Raw genomic sequence first — 18,051 nt, forward strand, 5'->3', positions numbered from 1 at the left:
TTGAACATGTCTGCCTCTTCAGCCTGGATTTCCTGATTGGTTCCTTCCATTTTAATCAGGCAGGCCCAATCAGGAAAGTGGGCGGAGTTCCATTTTGTGCAATTTCTCTTGGGTGGGGCCCATTGGCACAGCAGGATGCAGCTCATTTAAATATTGATTTGAGGGCGGGGCACCCAGTAAACCAATTCCCAACGTTCAGACTTTGTAACCACAGCAACGTGGAATAGGCACTTAAGGTTGATTGGTAAGTGTACAGATAATCATGGGAAGGACACATCAATATTACAGCAAGGGTATTTCAGCCATTTCTTAACTAAGTCGCTTCATTTTTTTTCGGGCCATTTGGTTCTCATGAGGCTTTAGTGCCAATTGTTGTAGTTTCTTTTGTTCCAAGCACCATTACTGTTACCGATGGGTTTCCCAATGGGAATTCTCTATCCAAGGCATTTGGAAGAAGAGGAGGACCAATAGAGGAATGCCAGGCAGGTAAGACTACACCCGAGGTGCCCCCCAACCCTGGCACACCTGCACTTCCAGACAGAGGTGTACATTTTTTTTTATTCGTTCATGGGATGTGGGCGTCGCTGGCCAGGCCGGCATTTATTGCCCATCCCTAATTGCCCTCGAGAAGGTGGTGGTGAGCCGCCTTCTTGAACCGCTGCAGTCCGTGTGGTGAAGGTTCTCCCACAGTGCTGTTAGGAAGGGAGTTCCAGGATTTTGACCCAGTGACGATGAAGGAACGGCGATATATTTCCAAGTCGGGATGGTTTGTGACTTGGAGGGGAACGTCCAGGTGGTGTTGTTCCCATGTGCCTGCTGCTCTTGTCCTGCTAGATGGTAGAGGTCGTGGGTTTGGGAGGTGCTGTCGAAGAAGCCTTGGCGAGTTGCTGCAGTGCATCCTGTGGATGGTACACACTGCAGCCACGGTGCGCCGGTGGTGAAGGGAGTGAATGTTTAGGGTGGTGGATGGGGTGCCAATCAAGTGGGCTGCTTTGTTCTCAGTTTGACCTCGGTTTGGCAGATGTTTATTGCATGTGCAGTTGGTTGAGGGAGGAACATTAGCCAGGGAGAGCTCTTCACTTACTTTGAATAGTGCCATGGGATCTTATACATCCTTATCAGGCAGTCCGGGCCTCGGTTTAACATCTCATTCGAAAAACTGTACCTCCGTTCATTTGGCTCTCTCTTAATACTGCACTGCAGGGTCAAACTCTAGATAGTGTCCTGCAGCCCGTGACCTTCTGATTTAGAGGTGAGAGTGTAACCAATTGAGCCCAGCTGATAGTTGATTTGGTTAGTACTGGGGAGTGGAGCGGGGTGGGGGAATGGTCCTGGTGTAAGTAAACATTGAGTAGATCCCAGGGTCTGGACCTCTGGGGTAAGATGTCTCAGGTTCCAGTTGCACTGGTGAGGGGGGAACCAGGGTCAGGGAGCATGGTGAATGGATTGGTGGTAGATTGGGGGGAAAGAAGGGTCTGATGACCATCAACAGGCCTGGGGAGGGTCCCGATGCGGCAGGTCAGGATGGGCCAGGAACATGCCTGTGGGTTGGAGCCCACATAGCAAAGAATGGACATCGGTAAGTCAGAGTAGCCTGGTCCTCAGGGCTAGGAAGAATTCAGAGCAACATCAGGCAGCAGGGTCAGGGAGGGGGGTGGTGGTGGTGGTGAGGAGCGGCACACGGGATCGGGAGGGGGACGAAAACAGACTTTTAAAAATAAAAATAGTCAACCTCCTTCTGCATTGCTCAAAGATGGCAACAGAATCAGGAACAGAATCGTAGGAACAAAACGTTAGTTATGTGACAAATTGTATTTTTAAACCAAGTGTAGTCAACTGGTTGAGGGAAAAAATGAGGAATGAAATTTTTTTCCCAAATGTATTTGGTTCAGTTTGATTGGTAGATTTTGCTCAGTTTTCTGGTTCCAAGGTCTGATTGACCGTGGGAGCTGCGTCGATATTGCCTCTTACCTGCATGCCCATCATTTGTTAAGGACAGCAGCTCTGTTTCTGATAGGTTGTAGCCTAGCAACCGGACAGGCTCCAGGGCTGGGTCGTACTCGAAGATACCGGTGTGGAAGTCTATGGGTGACTGCTGCAGATTTCCGCAGTACGGGTAGCTCGATGCCCAGTGATCTTCTCCATGAGGCCCTGGAAAAGGAAGAAACACCTTCCCTTAATATTGTTATTGCTTGGTTCACGTCCTACACAATCTCACGTGTGAAGCAAAATTAAGATCCATGATTTTGAGGCCGTTTATCACAATCCTTGATAATCACGCAAGGTTAGCGTTCCAACACTTATTCTACTCCTTAGGGAATTTTAGCAATGTTTCCTATTGAGGGAAAGTGCTAAATGGGGAGGCCAGGAGCTCCCTGAGGGAGAAGGACAAAAAAGCCAGCAGAAGATTAATCGCCAACCCACCTGCTTGGACCTCCTGGCAGCTGTCTCTGTATATCATTATCTGAGGCCTTGCTTGACCTCACATGGCGTTTGAGCGTAAGAAATCAAAGACAGGGGAGAAAATAGGTCTGGATAAAAGAACTTGCATTTATATAGCGCCTTTCATGATCTCCGGACTTCTTAAAGGTGCTTAAGTCACTCCTTAAAACCTACCTCTTTGACCAAGCTTTTGGTCACCTGTCCTAATTTCTTTTTATGTGGCTTGGTGTCAAATTTTCTTTGATAATCGCTTCTGTGAAGGATCTTGGGACGTTTTACTACGTTAAAGGCGCTATACAAATGCAGATTGTTGTTGTTCATAGCCAATGAAGTACTTTTGAAGTGTAACATGGTAATGTGGAGAAATGCGACAGCCAATTTGCACACAGCAAGGCCCCACAATGAGATAAATGAACAGATAATTATTTGATAGTGTTGGTTGAGGGATAAATATTAGCCAGGACACCAGGAGAACTCCCCTGCTCTTCTTCAAATATTGCCGTGGGATCTTTTACATCCACCTGAGAGGGTAGACGGGGCCTCGATTTAACGTCTCACCCGAAAAAGAGAAATGCGTAAGCTTTGCAGAAACACAACAACTTGCAATCCTATAACACTCCTCATGTATTGGATAATGTCTCAAAACTCTACATTAAGCAAGACAAGACAACAGGTGCCAAGCAGATGGATGGAGAAAAGAGAAAGTCAGAGAGGGTCAGGTTGAAAGGCTTGAACGAAGAGAAGTGCAGGGAGGAAAGTGGCCAAGTATCATAGAATCATACAGCACAGAAGGAGGCCATTCAGCCCATCATGCCTGTGCTGGCTCTTTGAAAGAGCTATCCAATTAGTCCCATTCCCCTGCTCTTTCCCCAAAGCCCTGTAAAATTTTTCCTTTCAAGTATTTATCCAATTCCCATTTGAAAGATATTATTGAGTCTGCTTCCACCGCCCTTTCAGGCAGTGAATTCCAGGTCGTAACAACTCGCTGCGTAAAAAAATATTTTCTCATGTCGCCTCTGGTTCTTTTGCCAACCACCTTAAATCTGTGTCCTCTGGTTACCGACCCTTCTGCCACTGGAAACGGTTTCTCCTTATTTACTCTGTCAAAACTGTTCATGATGTTGAACACCTCTATCAAATCTCCCCTTAACCTTCTCTGCTCTGAGGAGAACAACCCCAGCTTCTCCAGTCTGTCCACATAACTGAAGTCCCTCATCCCTGGGATCATTCTAGTAAATCTCTTCTGTACTCTCTCCAAGGCCTCGACATCCTTCCTAAAGTGTGTTGCCCAGAATTGAACACAATACTCCAGCTGAGGCCTAACCAGTGTTTTATAAAGGTTTAGCATAACTTCCTTGTTTTTGTTCTCTATGCCTCTATTAATACAGCCCAGGATCTCATATACTTTTTAACAGCCTTCTCAACTTGTCCTGCCACCTTCAAAGATTTGTGTACATACACCCCAGGTCTCTCTGTTCCTGCACCCCCTTTAAAATTGTACCATTTAGTTTATATTGCCTCTCCTCATTCTTCCTACCAAAATGTATCACTTCACATTTCTCTGCATTAAATTTCATCCGCCATGTGTCTGTCCATTTCACCAGTCTTTCCATGTCCTCTGTTACTATTCTCCACCTCGTTTACTATATTTCCGAGTTTCGTGTCATCTGCAAACTTTAAAATTATACCCTCTATACCCAAGCCCAGGTCTTTAATATATATCAGAAAGAGCAGTGGTCCTAATACTGACCCCTGGGGAACATCACTGTATACTTCCCTCCAGTCTGAAAAACAACCATTCACCTTTACTCTCTGCTTTCTGTCCCTTAGCCAATTTTGTATCCACACTGCCACTGTCCCTTTAATCCCATGGGCTTCAATTTTGCTAAAATGTCTATTATGTGGCACTTTATCAAATGCCTTTTGAAAGTCCATATACACATCATCAACCTCACTGCCCTCATCTACCCTCTCCGTTACTTCATCAAAGTGAAGGGAACTGGGTAGGGAGTTCCAGGGGGCAGGACTACAGTGATTAAACAGATGCTCACCCATACTGAGGGGAGCAATGTGGAGAATTAAGAGTAGTTTGAGGAGCAACGGGCATGTCCAGGGATGTAAGGCAGGAGGAAAAACCAAGGTAGGGTGGGGTGAAGCCATGGAGGGATTTGAAAGCAAGGACAAAAATGTTGAAGTCAACACATTGGGGTATAGGGGGTCAGTGGAGTTGAGAGAGGTCAGGAGCGTGCGAGAGAGGGTGAGACTGAATATTAATCCACGTGAAAAAACTCAGGAGACCTTCTCACCTCCTCATCCAATTATCCCCTTTCTTCCCTGCGGCTTCAGAAGAGGGTACAGCACATTCACCAGAATGATACTGGGGCTTAAAGGGTTAAATTATGAGGACCGGGTGCATAAACTTGGGTTTTATTCCCTTGAGTTTAGAACGTTGAGGGGAGAGCAAATTGAGGTCTTCAAAGTGATAAAGGGGTTTAATAGGATAGATGCAGAGAAACTATCTCCTCTGGTGGGGGGAATCCAGAACAAGGAGGGGCACAATCTCAAAATTAGAGCTAGGCCGTTCAGGGGTGAAATCAGGAAGCACTTTTGCACACAAAGAGTAGTGGAAATCTGGAACTCTCTCCCTCAGAAAGGCTGCCCCTGAGCCACATCTGACACCTTGAAAGAACAGCATTGGCAAGCTATTTTTATGCCTGATAAAATCTCCTTCTCCCACTGCATTAAATAAATAAAGTCAGGAACCCAACGTCATTCAGTTATTAATGAAATTGCTATTGCCAGATAAATGACTGCCAACACAGTAAGGCTTGACTGAAGTAAAGTGGAGGCACTGGTCTGTGTTCAGTCGACCAGCAGACATTTAAATATTGATGAGGCCCCGCCCGCCTGTGGGGAGAAACCCTCGTCCGAACAACAGCTCGGCAGTTAAAATGGCGGCGAGCGGAAATGTTTTGCAAACGCAGCGGGAAGCGCCATTTTAACCACCCTCGCTGCCCCATTCCTGATGGGCGGGCAGGGTTAAAATCAGGCTGGTAACATAAGAACATAAGAAATAGGAGCAGGAGTAGGCCAATCAGCCCCTCGAGCCTGCTCTGCCATTCAATAAGATCATGGCTGATCTGATCCTAACCTCAAATCTAAATTCATGTCCAATTTCCTGCCCGCTCCCCGTAACCCCTAATTCCCTTTACTTCTAGGAAACTGTCTATTTCTGTTTTAAATTTATTTAATGATGTAACTTCCACAGCTTCCTGGGGCAGCAAATTCCACAGACCTACTACCCTCTGAGTGAAGAAGTTTCTCCTCATCTCAGTTTTGAAAGAGCAGCCCCTTATTCTAATTTCAGTCTGTGAGTAATGTCACAGGAGATCAATTTCATTATATTACATTACATAGAATTTTACAGCACAGAAACAGGCCATTCGGCCCAACGGCCTATACGGTGTTTGTGCTCCACACGAGCCTCCTCCCACTCTATTTACATTATCCAACCCTATCTGCATATCCTTCTATACCTTTATCCCTCATTTCCCTTAAATGCATCTATGCTATTCGCCCCAACTACTCATGTGGGAGTGAGTTCCACATTCCAACCACTCTCTGGATAAAGAAGTTTCTCCTGAATTCCCTATTGGATTTATTAGTGACTATCTGATATTTATAGCCCCTAGTTTTGGATTCCCCCACACATGTGGAAACATCTCTATGTCTATCCTATCAAACCCCTTCATAATCTTAAAGACCTCCATTAGGTCACCCCTCCTATATTATAAGATTTGTGTGTTATGTGGTTCGATCCCTCTATCATTATAAAACAGTGTATCCTCTGACTCACTGTATGAAACACCAGAGGACCACTCGTCATTTCTCGAATGTTAAACTAATTGAATCCCTTCAGCTGCCAGGGACTTGTCTATTTCCTTTTATAAAACCCACTGAAGATGTTCAATTCAACTATCAGCTCTGGCAATTCGTTCCGTATGTTGACCAACCTTTTATGGGGCGGCCAAAACTTGAGATCAGCTCAAGGGCAATTTCTGTGGCAAGCCCAGCCAAGCTCCGTGGCACGGGAATAGAGGCTCAGCAAATCCGTCTGGGGAAGGAGACTATCTCAAAGTTAATACTTAAATCGTTGGGAAAGCGTTACTGGAATCAGCTTCATCCATTTGACTGCAGGGGAACATCGCAGCCAAGCCTGGGACCGATCCTTGCGGATGATCTGCATCCACACTCACAGGATAGGATCAGGAGCAGCTAATCTGTTGAAGTCTCTTCCCGAGCCCATGGGTGCTGAGGCGAATTGTTTGCATCAACTACTGCCCCCACTTAGTGATGCCACCCTGACAAAGCACCAAGTACTCCAAATAGTCTGCCATTTTCTGATGTCCAAAATGTTTAATCCACTAGCACGGTTATTTTATAGAATCATAGATTGTTTCAATACATACCCTTTAATATCCCACCCAGTCTAATCCCACTCTCCTGCTCACTCCCCATACCCTTTAATATCCCACCCAGTCTAATCCCAGTCTCCTGCTCACTCTCCATACCCTTTAATATCCCACCCAGTCTAATCCCAGTCTCCTGCTCACTCTCCATACCCTTTAATATCCCACCCAGTCTAATCCCACTCCCCTGCTCACTCCCCATACCCTTCAATATCCCACCCAGTCTAATCCCACTCCCCTGCTCACTCCCCATACCCTTCAATATCCCACCCAGTCTAATCCCACGCCCCTGCTCAATCCCCATACCCTTTAATATCCCACCCAGTCTAATCCCACTCCCCTGCTCACTCCCCATACCCTTCAATATCCCACCCAGTCTAATCCCACGCCCCTGCTCAATCCCCATACCCTTTAATATCCCACCCAGTCTAATCCCACTCCCCTGCTCACTCCCCATACCCTTCAATATCCCACCCAGTCTAATCCCACGCCCCTGCTCAATCCCCATACCCTTTAATATCCCACCCAGTCTAATCCCACTCCCCTGCTCACTCCCCATACCCTTTAATATCCACCCAGTCTAATCCCACTCTCCTGCTCACTCCCCATACCCTTTAATATCCCACCCAGTCTAATCCCACTCCCCTGCTCACTCCCCATACCCTTTAATATCCCACCCAGTCTAATCCCACTCTCCTGCTCACTCTCCATACCCTTCAATATCCATTTTTTCAATCATCTCTCTAATTCCCTTTTATGGATCCTGCTTCAACAACGGTTTACGGCAGAGAATTCCACATTCTATCCTCTCTCTGTGTAAAGAATTTATTGCCACTCTTTTATTTAATTCTTCTTGTGCTTTTCTTAAATTCGGGTCCTCTTGCTGATCAGTGCAGTCTGGGCTAGAAATTCCCAGGGCTCCGTGATTGTGCACCGTGACTTCAGCGGGGACATGCAGTGACGGTGGAAATGGCCGTTTACATTTTGTTCCCCCAGGATCGTTTGACAAAGTTACAGTGAACCATCTGGAGAACTCCTGCGGAATTTACTGGTGTCTCTTTCTATTTATCTCATCAGGTATTGAAGGCCTCCATCAGGTCACTCCTTAACCTTCTCACCTCTAGTAAGAAAATCCCAAACTTCTCGGGCTAGAAATTGCGCCCATTCCTCGGGCATAAGACGAGCCAATTTAGCAGTGGGACGTCCTGGGCCCGATCTGCACAGGCATCGGTCCTCCTGCTAAATGGGTGGGGCCCTTTTGTTTTTGGGCGTCCCAGGCGGACAGGAAGGCAATAAGAACGGGAAGGTGATGCTCACAGGCAGCGCAAAGACAGAAGGTTACTCCTAAAATGTCAGCCGGGACCCTGAATGGCACAAACCAGTCAAGCTGGGAAACGCTGCAACACCCGTGGAGACCAGGCTGCCGGTCCCTGGCATTGTCAGGAAGCGTTAATGTTTGTCTCTGGTGCGATCCGGTTGTTTGGAATCAGTGGATAAAGTGCGACGGACCCTAACCCTAACCCTAACCCTAACCATTCATGGGCCATTCTGACCCATGAATGTCAATAAGCTGCTTCTGCATCTCCCAAGTCCTTAACATAAGAACATTAGGAGGCCATTCAGCCCTTCGGGCCTGCTGTGCCATTCAATTAGATCATGGCTGATCTGTACCTGTATCTGTGTCATTCTGTTACTGATGATATGCTAATAGGCCTGGATCAAATTAACTTCTTCTTAAAATACAAGGACATCTGTTTGCTTCCAGTCCTGCAGAATCTCACCAGTGATTCTCTGGCGATTATACGACACGTCCACCAATTACCTCCCTTATTTTCTTCAATTTCACCTCCTAGTGTCTGCCATTTTGCTCACGGCAAATTACTCTTCAATCAACCAAGCACCTCTGTCTTACTGCAGTTATACAGGGCCTTGGTGAGACCACACCTGGAGTATTGTGTGCGGTTTTGGTCTCCTTACCTAAGAAAGGATATACTTGCCATAGTGGGAGCGCAGCAAAGGTTCACCAGACGGATTCCTGGGATGGCAGGACTGTCGTATGAGGAGAGATTGGGTCGACTCGGCCCAATTTAGAAGAATGAGAGTATAATTGAAATGTATAAAATTCTGACAGGGCTGGACAGACTGGATGCAGGGAGGCTGTTTCCCCTGGCTGGGGAGGTCCAGAACGAGGGGTCACAGTCTCAGGATGCGGAGTAGGACATTTAGGATGAGATGAGGAGAAATTTCTTCACTCAGAGGGTGGTGAACCTGTGGAATTCTCTACCACAGAAGGCTGTGGAGGCCAAATCACTGAATATATTAAGAAGGAGCAAGGTAGATTTCTAGACACAAAAGGCATCAAGGGGTATGGGGAGAGAGCAGGAATATGGTATTGAGATAGAGGATCATATTGAATGGCGGAGCAGGCTCGAAGGGCCGAATGGCCTACTCCTGCTCCTATTTTCTATGTTTCTATGCCGATTGATCGCCATCACAACCACAGGCCCGTTGATTTGGCTCCTTATCCCACTGTAGTGAACGCGGTTGTTCTAATTCCGTTTCAGGTCCTTTTAGATAAAAACTGCCAAAGAGCTGATTGGTCTAAGATACCGTTTATGAAGGTGACCACCCATGTGGTTTTGGATTGGGTGGGATAGCCTGGTCTTGGCCATTCTGATGGAGCTGCTACTCTTTCCCCACTGCAAAACCAGACCGAAGCAAGGCTCTTTTAATACAATGCTCTGCTTGTGTGTGATCAAAGTTGCTTCATACATGAGCAAACGGGCCCATATCCACCTCACCCTGTCTACCTTTGGCCTGGGAGTGGCAGCCCAAGCGATGAGAAACTAGTAATTTCTGCACCTGGTTGTTCTTTGTGTCTACAGTCTTTGGGGTAGGAGTCAGAGCCTACAGTGACAGCAGTGCTAATCTGTGAACACAGCTAGACCTCTTGTACATCTAGAGCTTTACATGACAGGACTGCACATCAGGGAGTGGTGTGCAGAGATCTGTCCACAGCAGAAAACCACTGATCTCTGCTCCTCCATTCCCGAACAGACATCCCTGTCACGTGAAGCTTGCATCCGGATGGTGAATTGGTAAAATCTGCCCCCTGGTGTTTACGTGAATAGCCGTATACAGATTTCCTACAGAACCTATACAGCTTTTAACCCCTGAATCACAATCGGATTGAATCATAGGTTCTGGATCCAGACTTGGAATATTTCTGAAACTAATAGATTTTCCCAGCGTTGCTCAAGGTGAGTTGATGGACTATTTCATTTTTCATTTACAAGATGGTGACGCGGTTGAGAGAGAGACTTCAAAAACTTGCTCCACGGCATCACCTACAGGCCAGAACCTGCAACTACATCGTTACAGGCAACTGTTGACATACAAAATTTCTATTGTAAATGTTTACAGAGGCAGATTCAATGTTTAAATACGTGACCAAAAACAGGAAGTTGAACAAGAAGTGGAATGCTTATACAAAACGTTTAATAATTACTAGTCAATCTCCGTTGCACTGCAAACTTGGAGGGGGATGGGGTAAAGTGGACAAAGAAAGGTCTCCAACTTAGAAGGAGGTAACCCTTGGGCATGTGACCATCACCAGCCCAGGGCCCACTGTTGGCAGCCCTCCACTGGCCCACTCTAATTAGAGATAGGGGAAAGTAATCTGAATGGGTTAATGCCTGTCGATCATCAGGTGTCATTTCTACTATAAAGATGAGCCCAAAACTCATGCTTTTTGTAGATAAATAGTGTGACTGAGGTGCAACAGTCCGAACAACAGTGCTGGCGCCAAAATACAACTCTGCCCTGAACATCACCCGGGTGAGCTTTGCCTTTGTTGTTCAGTATAAATGTACTGTGTGTACTCGACTCTGTTCTTATCACAAATAAAGTACTCAACTGTACCAATTAGTTCGTGTCAGACTTTCCTAGATTGTAGAGATTCCCCAAGGCTCACTCCTGTGAGGACCAGGCTACACTGTATTCGTGGCCTCCGAAGGGGATTCTTACAGGGGGTTGGTCTTGACTTTATGCGATAGCGTAAAATGGGTGAAAGCCAATCGGCAGCCTGCTTTACATCTCTCCCGATTTCTATTTCCACCGGCTTCAATGAAGCTGTCGGATTGTTGTAAAAATCCAACTGAATCACTGATGTCCTTTAGGGAAGGAAACCTGCAGCCCTTACCCAGTCTGGGCCTACATGTGACTCCAGTCCATCACCCAACGTGGTTGACTCTTAACTGCCCTCAGAAAGCCACTGGGTAATGGTTCAAGAAGAAGGCCCACCACCACCTTCGCAGGGCAACCAGGGATGGGCAATAAATGCTGGCCTTGCCAGAAAGAAAGAACATGCATTTATATAGCGCCTTTCATGGCTTCAGGCCGTCCAAAAGCGCTTTGCAGAATTGAAGTACTTTGGAAATGTAGTTTCTGTTGTAATGTAGGGACACCCACATCCCAAGAATGAATAAATACAAAATGATACATATGAAGGGTACATTCTGCCAGTGAGTAAGCTTTCCTGGTGTTGAGGAAGACCTTGAGACTGATTCCATGGGCTGGCAGTGTCACTGGTGTGTACTGTTGTACATTAAACATTTATGTTGATACCCCATGGACCTGGGACCTTTCGCAGTTATCTGAATTGGGTGGGCCGAGATAGGCTCTGTGACTGATATGCTCTCCAGCCTCTACAGTGGGCCTGCAGCCGTGGCTCAGTCGGTAGCACTCTCGCCTCTGAGTCATGGGTTCAAGTCCCACTCCAGCAACTTGAGCACATAATGCAGGCTGACACTCCCAATGCGGTACCGAGGGAGTGCTGCACTGTCAGAGGAGCCGACTTTCAGATGAGATATTAAACCAAGGTCCCATTTGCCCTCTCAGGTGGACTTAAAAGATCCCACAGCCACTATTTCGAAGAAGGGCAGGGGAGTTCCACCTGGTGTCCTGGCCAATATTTATCCCCCACCAAATATCACATTGTTGCTTGTGGGATCTTGCTGTGCGCCAATTGTCCGCCATGTTTCCTACATTAGAACAGTGACTACTCTTAAAAATGACCTAATTAGCTGTAAAGCACTTTGGAACATCCTGTGGTCATGAAAGGCGCTCTAAAATTGCAAGTTCGTTCCTTCTTTCTTGCGACGGGCATCAGGTTTCAAAGAACTTCCCCTGGTTTAGCCTCACCGATCATGTTTCACAGGCTCAGAAACACGAGGCTGTGTCACTAAACCTCAGCTCCCTCATTCCCTCTCATTGAAAACCATCGCTTAGCTTTTACAAATAAAATGCGGTCTGTATTTCTCTCTCTTGTGGGTATCAGAGGTTTTCGGGGTACAGGTGAAGTGTGTGTTGATGGGATGTTGGAAAAAACGACCCTCTAACTCAATCAATTGTCTTGTGCACTCAAGAGAGCCTGAGGCTCCAGAACTGATCATACAGACATACGGAAGAGTCAGGCAGGGAAAGACGGATTGATCCATCCAGCCTGTCCCACACAATTGTGTTGCCTTGTGCGGATAGACACTTCCCACCCACCCAGTGAAAACCCAGACGAATTAGGGAACAAAATCTGGAACATTTATCCCCGAACGCCTTAGGTGATCGCAGCTAGTCCAGGAGGTGACACTAGCTCTGAATAACATTACAGGACACCGACCTCTTGTAAGAGATGATGTCCACCCCGATCAGGACCAGGACCAGCTCTCGCTTGAAGGAATTCAGTGAATCAGCGTCCATCGCACGAGTCGGCAGCCTGTTCCAGAGATCCACTACTCTCTGGGAAATAAACCACCTCCTGATACCCAACTTAGTTCTGCCCTTACATAACTCGTAAATGTGACCCCTGATCCTCCTAACCTGTCCAAATGAAATAATGGTCCACATAAACACAATCTAGTCCTTTCATTATTCTATAAACCTCCACCAAATTGCACCTGAGTCTACGTTTTTCAGAAGTCTACAGACTAGCTCTTTGGGCCTATCTGGGTAACTAAGGTGGTTTAAGCTATGAATTAATCTTGTGGCCCTCCTCTGACCCTTTCCAAAGCTTCACTATCCCCCAACATGAGACGACCAAAACTTGTCACAGTATTCGAACCGAGGCCTAACCGAGGTCTTGTGCAGTGACAAAGTGGTGTGCTTTGTTTTATAGTGAATTGTCCTGTAATATAACCTAGAACCTGGTTTGCTTCAGCTATCGTTTCATGGTATTGTTCATGAAGCTTCAGAGAGTGATGCACTAAAACACCCAGATCTCTTTCTTTCATCACTGGTTTTAATTCTGTTTCCTGCAGGGTGTAAGTATTAGACCTGCCTACGTGGACAACACCATACTTTCCCAAATTAAACATCATTTTCCAAACACCAGCCCATTCCCTCAGGGTATCGGGGCAGCCAGACGTACTGGAAGTTGCTTCATGTCATTTATTCATAATTACATGCTGCACAATTCATACGGAGAATGGTGACTATTCGCCAAGGCTTGTTTTCCACATCGGTGCAGCAGCAATGTGGTGAGTAAAGGAACCATGGCTGAGGCCCAGCACAGGGACCATGGGACGGTGGGGAGGCGGGACGGTGGGGAGGCGGGACGGCGGGGAGGCGGGGCGGCGGGACGGTGGGGAGGCGGGACGGCGGGGAGGTGGGGAGGCGGGGAGGCGGGACGGCGGGGAGGCGGGGAGGCGGGACGGCGGGGAGGTGGGGAGGCGGGGCGGCGGGGAGGCGGGACGGCGGGGAGGTGGGGAGGCGGGACGGCGGGGAGGTGGGGAGGCGGGGAGGCGGGACGGTGGGGAGGCGGGACGTGGGACGGCGGGGAGGTGGGACGTGGGACGGCGGGGAGGTGGGACGGCGGGGAGGCGGGACGGCGGGACGGCGGGGAGGCGGGACGGCGGGGAGGCGGGACGTGGGACGGCGGGGAGGTGGGACGGCGGGGAGGCGGGACGGGGGGGAGGCGAGACGTGGGGGAGGCGGGACGTGGGGGAGGCGGGACGTGGGGGAGGCGGGACGGCGGGGAGGCGGGACGTGGGACGTGGGGGAGGCGGGACGTGGGGGAGGCGGGACGTGCGGGAGGCGGGACGTGGGGGAGGCGGGACGTGGGGGAGGCGGGACGGCGGGGAGGCGGGACGTGGGGGAGGCGGGACGTGGGGGAGGCGGGACGGCGGGGAGGCGGGACGTGGGGGAGGCGGGACGGCGGGGAGGCGGGACGGCGGGGAGGTGGGACGGTGTGGGGATCGGGCGGTGTGGAGATGGGACAGCGGGGAGGTGGGACGGTGGGACGGTGGGACGGTGGGGAGGCGGGACGTGGGACGGCGGGGAGGTGGGACGGTGTGGGGATCGGGCGGTGTGGAGATGGGACAGCGGGGAGGCGGGACGGTGGGGAGGCGGGACGGCGGGGAGGCGGGACGGCGGGACGTGGGGAGGCGGGGAGGCGGGACGTGGGGAGGCGGGGAGGCGGGGAGGCGGGACGTGGGGAGGCGGGACGGCGGGGAGGCGGGACGGCGGGACGTGGGACGTGGGACGGCGGGGAGGTGGGACGGTGTGGGGATCGGGCGGTGTGGAGATGGGACGGTGGGGAGGTGGGGAGGTGGGACTCGGGAGGTGCGGAGGTGGGACGGTGGGGAGGTGGGACGGTGGGGAGGTGGGACGGTGGGACGGTGGGGAGGTGGGACGGTGGGACGGTGGGGAGGTGGGGAGGTGGGACGGTGGGGAGGTGGGACGGTGGGGAGGTGGGACGGTGGGACGGTGGGGAGGTGGGGAGGTGGGACGGTGGGGAGGTGGGACGGTGGGGAGGTGGGACAGTGGGGAGGTGGGACGGTGGGGAGGTGGGACGGTGGGGAGGTGGGACGGTGGGGAGGTGGGACGGTGGGACGGTGGGGAGGTGGGGAGGTGGGACGGTGGGGAGGTGGGACGGTGGGGAGGTGGGACGGTGGGGAGGTGGGACGGTGGGGAGGTGGGACGCTGTATGGCGGCTCAGTTACTCAGTAGCCCTCCCTGCTCTTCATTAGGTGACACTACATGGTGTTTAGAATGTAGATTGATCCCAACCGCTGAAGAGAATTTCTTCTTGGAGGAGATGACAGTTCCATTTCACCCAATCTCACACTCCAACGCCCTTGCCTATCACAGCTGCTTTGGAGAAACAGTTTACTGGATCGGGTTGTAAAATTCTAATGCCCTTCATTTGCTGAACTCGATCCAGAACCGACCCACGACTAATGGAGAATTCATTATAGAAAGGATATTATCTATTATAGAAAGGATATTATCTATTATAGAAAGGATATTATCTATTATAGAAAGGATATTATCTATTATAGAAAGGATATTATTAAACTAAAAAGAGTGCAGAAAAGATTTACTAGGATGCTACCGGGACTTGATGGTTTGACTTACAGGGAGAGGTTAGACAGACTGGGACTTTTTTCCCTGGAGAGTAGGAGGTTAAGGGGTGATCTTATAGAAGTCTATAAAATAATGAGGGGCATAGATAAGGTAGATAGTCAAATCTTTTCCCAAAGGTAGGGGAGTCTATAACGAGGGGACATAGATTTAAGGTGAGAGGGGAGAGATACAAAAGGGTCCAGAGGGGCAATTTTTTCACTCAAAGGGTGGTGAGTGTCTGGAACGAGCTGCCAGAGGCAGTAGTAGAGGCGGGTACAATTTTGTCTTTTAAAAAGCATTTGGACAGTTACATGGGTAAGATGGGTATAGAGGGATATGGGCCAAGTGCAGGCAATTGGGACTAGCTTAGTGGTATAAACTGGGCGACATGGACATGTTGGGCCGAAGGGCCTGTTTCCATGTTGTAACTTCTATGATTCTATGATTCTATGATTAGATCCTTTTCTCCAGCTCCAAATTCCTCGTGGCCTCACCTCACCACACCACCCCCACAACCTCTGCGGCCTCCTCCAGCCCTAGATTCCCGAACGTGCCCTCTGCTCTTACCATTCTGGCCTCTCTTTCATCCCTCCATCTCTTTGCTCCGTTTTCAGCTACAGCCTTGAGCCATATTTGGATTCACACTCTGGAACAGTCTACATCCCCCCTCTCCTCCAAAAGCCTCCTCAAAACCTACGTCTTCAATCTTGGCTTTCACTCACCACCCCTAATCCTTCTCCCTCCACTTCCCACTCTTCGATTAGCCAAGTACTCGAATAATAATGGAATAAACGACCACTGACAAGTGAATTCCCAAACTCCAGCTCCCCACTGATACAGCGCCTCACTCCAGTTTCTACAGAGCAATGGCCATTGTAATGGGGCATCTACGTCATGGGGACTCTTGAACAATGCAAAACAAACAGGAAATTACAGAGTAAGTGACTTGCGCCGTTAATTACGCCATTCCATATTTTCCTGGGAAATTGTGCTGCTCCACTGTGAGCCTTGCCCAGAGCAGTGAGAAGGTCACTGTCAGCTTAAGTGGCCTGTCAGCAACGGTCATTTCTTGGTCTAAGATCGGGTTTAAACTCCCAGTTGATAAAAATGGGTTAAAGGAGAAAGAAGACTTGCATTTATAAGATCTACAAGATGCACTGCAGCAACTCGCCAAGGCTTCTTCGACAGCACCTCCCAAGTCCACGACCTCTACCACCTAGAAGGACAAGGGCAGCAGGCACATGGGAACAACACCACCTGCACGTTCCCCTCCAAGTCACACACCATCCCGACTTGGAAATATATCACCGTTCCTTCATCGTCGCTGGGTCAAAATCCTGGAACTCCCTTCCTAACAGCACTGTGGGAGAACCGTCACCACACGGACTGCAGCGGTTCAAGAAGGCGGCTCACCACCACCTTCTCAAGGGCAATTAGGGATGGGCAATAAATGCCGGCCTTGTCAATGGCGCCCACATCCCGTAAATGATTTTTTTAAAAAATCGTTTTCAGAATTTAAATCACTCTATCCGTTTTCCCACAGTGCTGAACCTCACTGAAGCCACTAAGATATCTTTTCTAATTAGTGACTCTAATTTGCTTTTTAATTGCTGTTGTTTCAATCAGTTCGGAGTAAAATCGATGAAGGTACACCTCCAAACACATCAAGCCCTTCTACTCAGGGGAAGGTCCGCACAAGTCATTATGTAAAGTTGTGCTGCCCACAAAGATTCGCGATCTTCTGCCTCATACAAAGCCCGAACTTTTCAGTCAGTTAAAAATTCAAGGCGAGCTTGCTGTGCTCATTTTCTGCCCTCGCGAAGTCAAGCATTATTTTATTCCTAAATTATTAATAATTTATAATATTGAAACGCACAGATCTCACACGGCAGACCAAAAAAAGTCTGCGTCGAAAAGGGGGGCTTAAAATAATCTGAGGGTTAAAGTTCATTTAAGAAATTCCGCCGTAACCTTGCCGTGGCTCCAGGAGGAGAACGCGCTGCCACTTTCGTGCCCTTCGATCGTGCTGAGTCCCTGGTTCGCCGTGAAGCTCGCTCGGCTGAAACAAGCACTCGATGGCGATCGAAGATCTGAAGCCCCAAAGTTTGGAGCGAGTTTCACGGTCACCGATTTGGCGGCCCCGGAGCTTTAGGCAAAAAGTGGAGCAGGGGTTGGTCCAGCTCCCAATTGCCTGCAGAGTCTGACCCTGGGAGAACAGGGATAGAGCTGGAATTCATCCCATGGTGCAGTCTCCCCCGGCCACACAGTAGGCCCTTGTTCTCCACACATGGCTTCAGTTCCAGTGAGCTGAAACATGCTAGAATAATTATTCGACATGCAAAAACTTGTCAGTGTAACTACGGAAAAGAAATCTCAAATGCCCAGCAGAAAGGACCCAAGATTGCTCCCATGCCTGTGGTCGTCGCCATGGAAACCACCTCCTCAGGAAGCTTTCATCCTTGAGATCTTATCCAGAGTCAGACTGGGATCTTGTCTGACTTCCTCTTTGTCAGCGGTCTCACCTCTGAGTCAAGGAGGTCATGCATTCAAGCCGCACTCCAGAGAGACATAATCCAGGCTGACACTCCCAGTGCGGTACTGAGGGAGTGCCTCACTGCCGGAGGTGCCGTCATTCAGATGAGGCATTAAATCAAGGCCTCGTCTACCCTTTCAGGTGGATGTAAAAGATTCCATGACACTAATTCAAAGAACAGTGGGAGAGTTCTCGCAGTGTCCTGGTCAA

At 49.1% G+C, this 18,051-nt stretch overlaps 1 protein-coding gene across 1 annotated transcript in view; it reads right to left on the reverse strand.

The window, feature by feature from the left end:
• Window positions 1-18,051, reverse strand: part of ca12 (carbonic anhydrase XII) — a 99,823-nt gene that overhangs the window by 48,675 nt on the left and 33,097 nt on the right. Inside the window, exon 3 of the mRNA XM_067973243.1 lies at window positions 1,972-2,151. Coding sequence (XP_067829344.1) covers window positions 1,972-2,151 — 180 coding nt within the window. The remainder of the gene's footprint in view (window positions 1-1,971; window positions 2,152-18,051) is intronic.

Source organism: Heptranchias perlo, chromosome 38 (assembly GCF_035084215.1).
Source record: "Heptranchias perlo isolate sHepPer1 chromosome 38, sHepPer1.hap1, whole genome shotgun sequence".
Lineage (NCBI taxonomy): Eukaryota > Metazoa > Chordata > Chondrichthyes > Hexanchiformes > Hexanchidae > Heptranchias > Heptranchias perlo.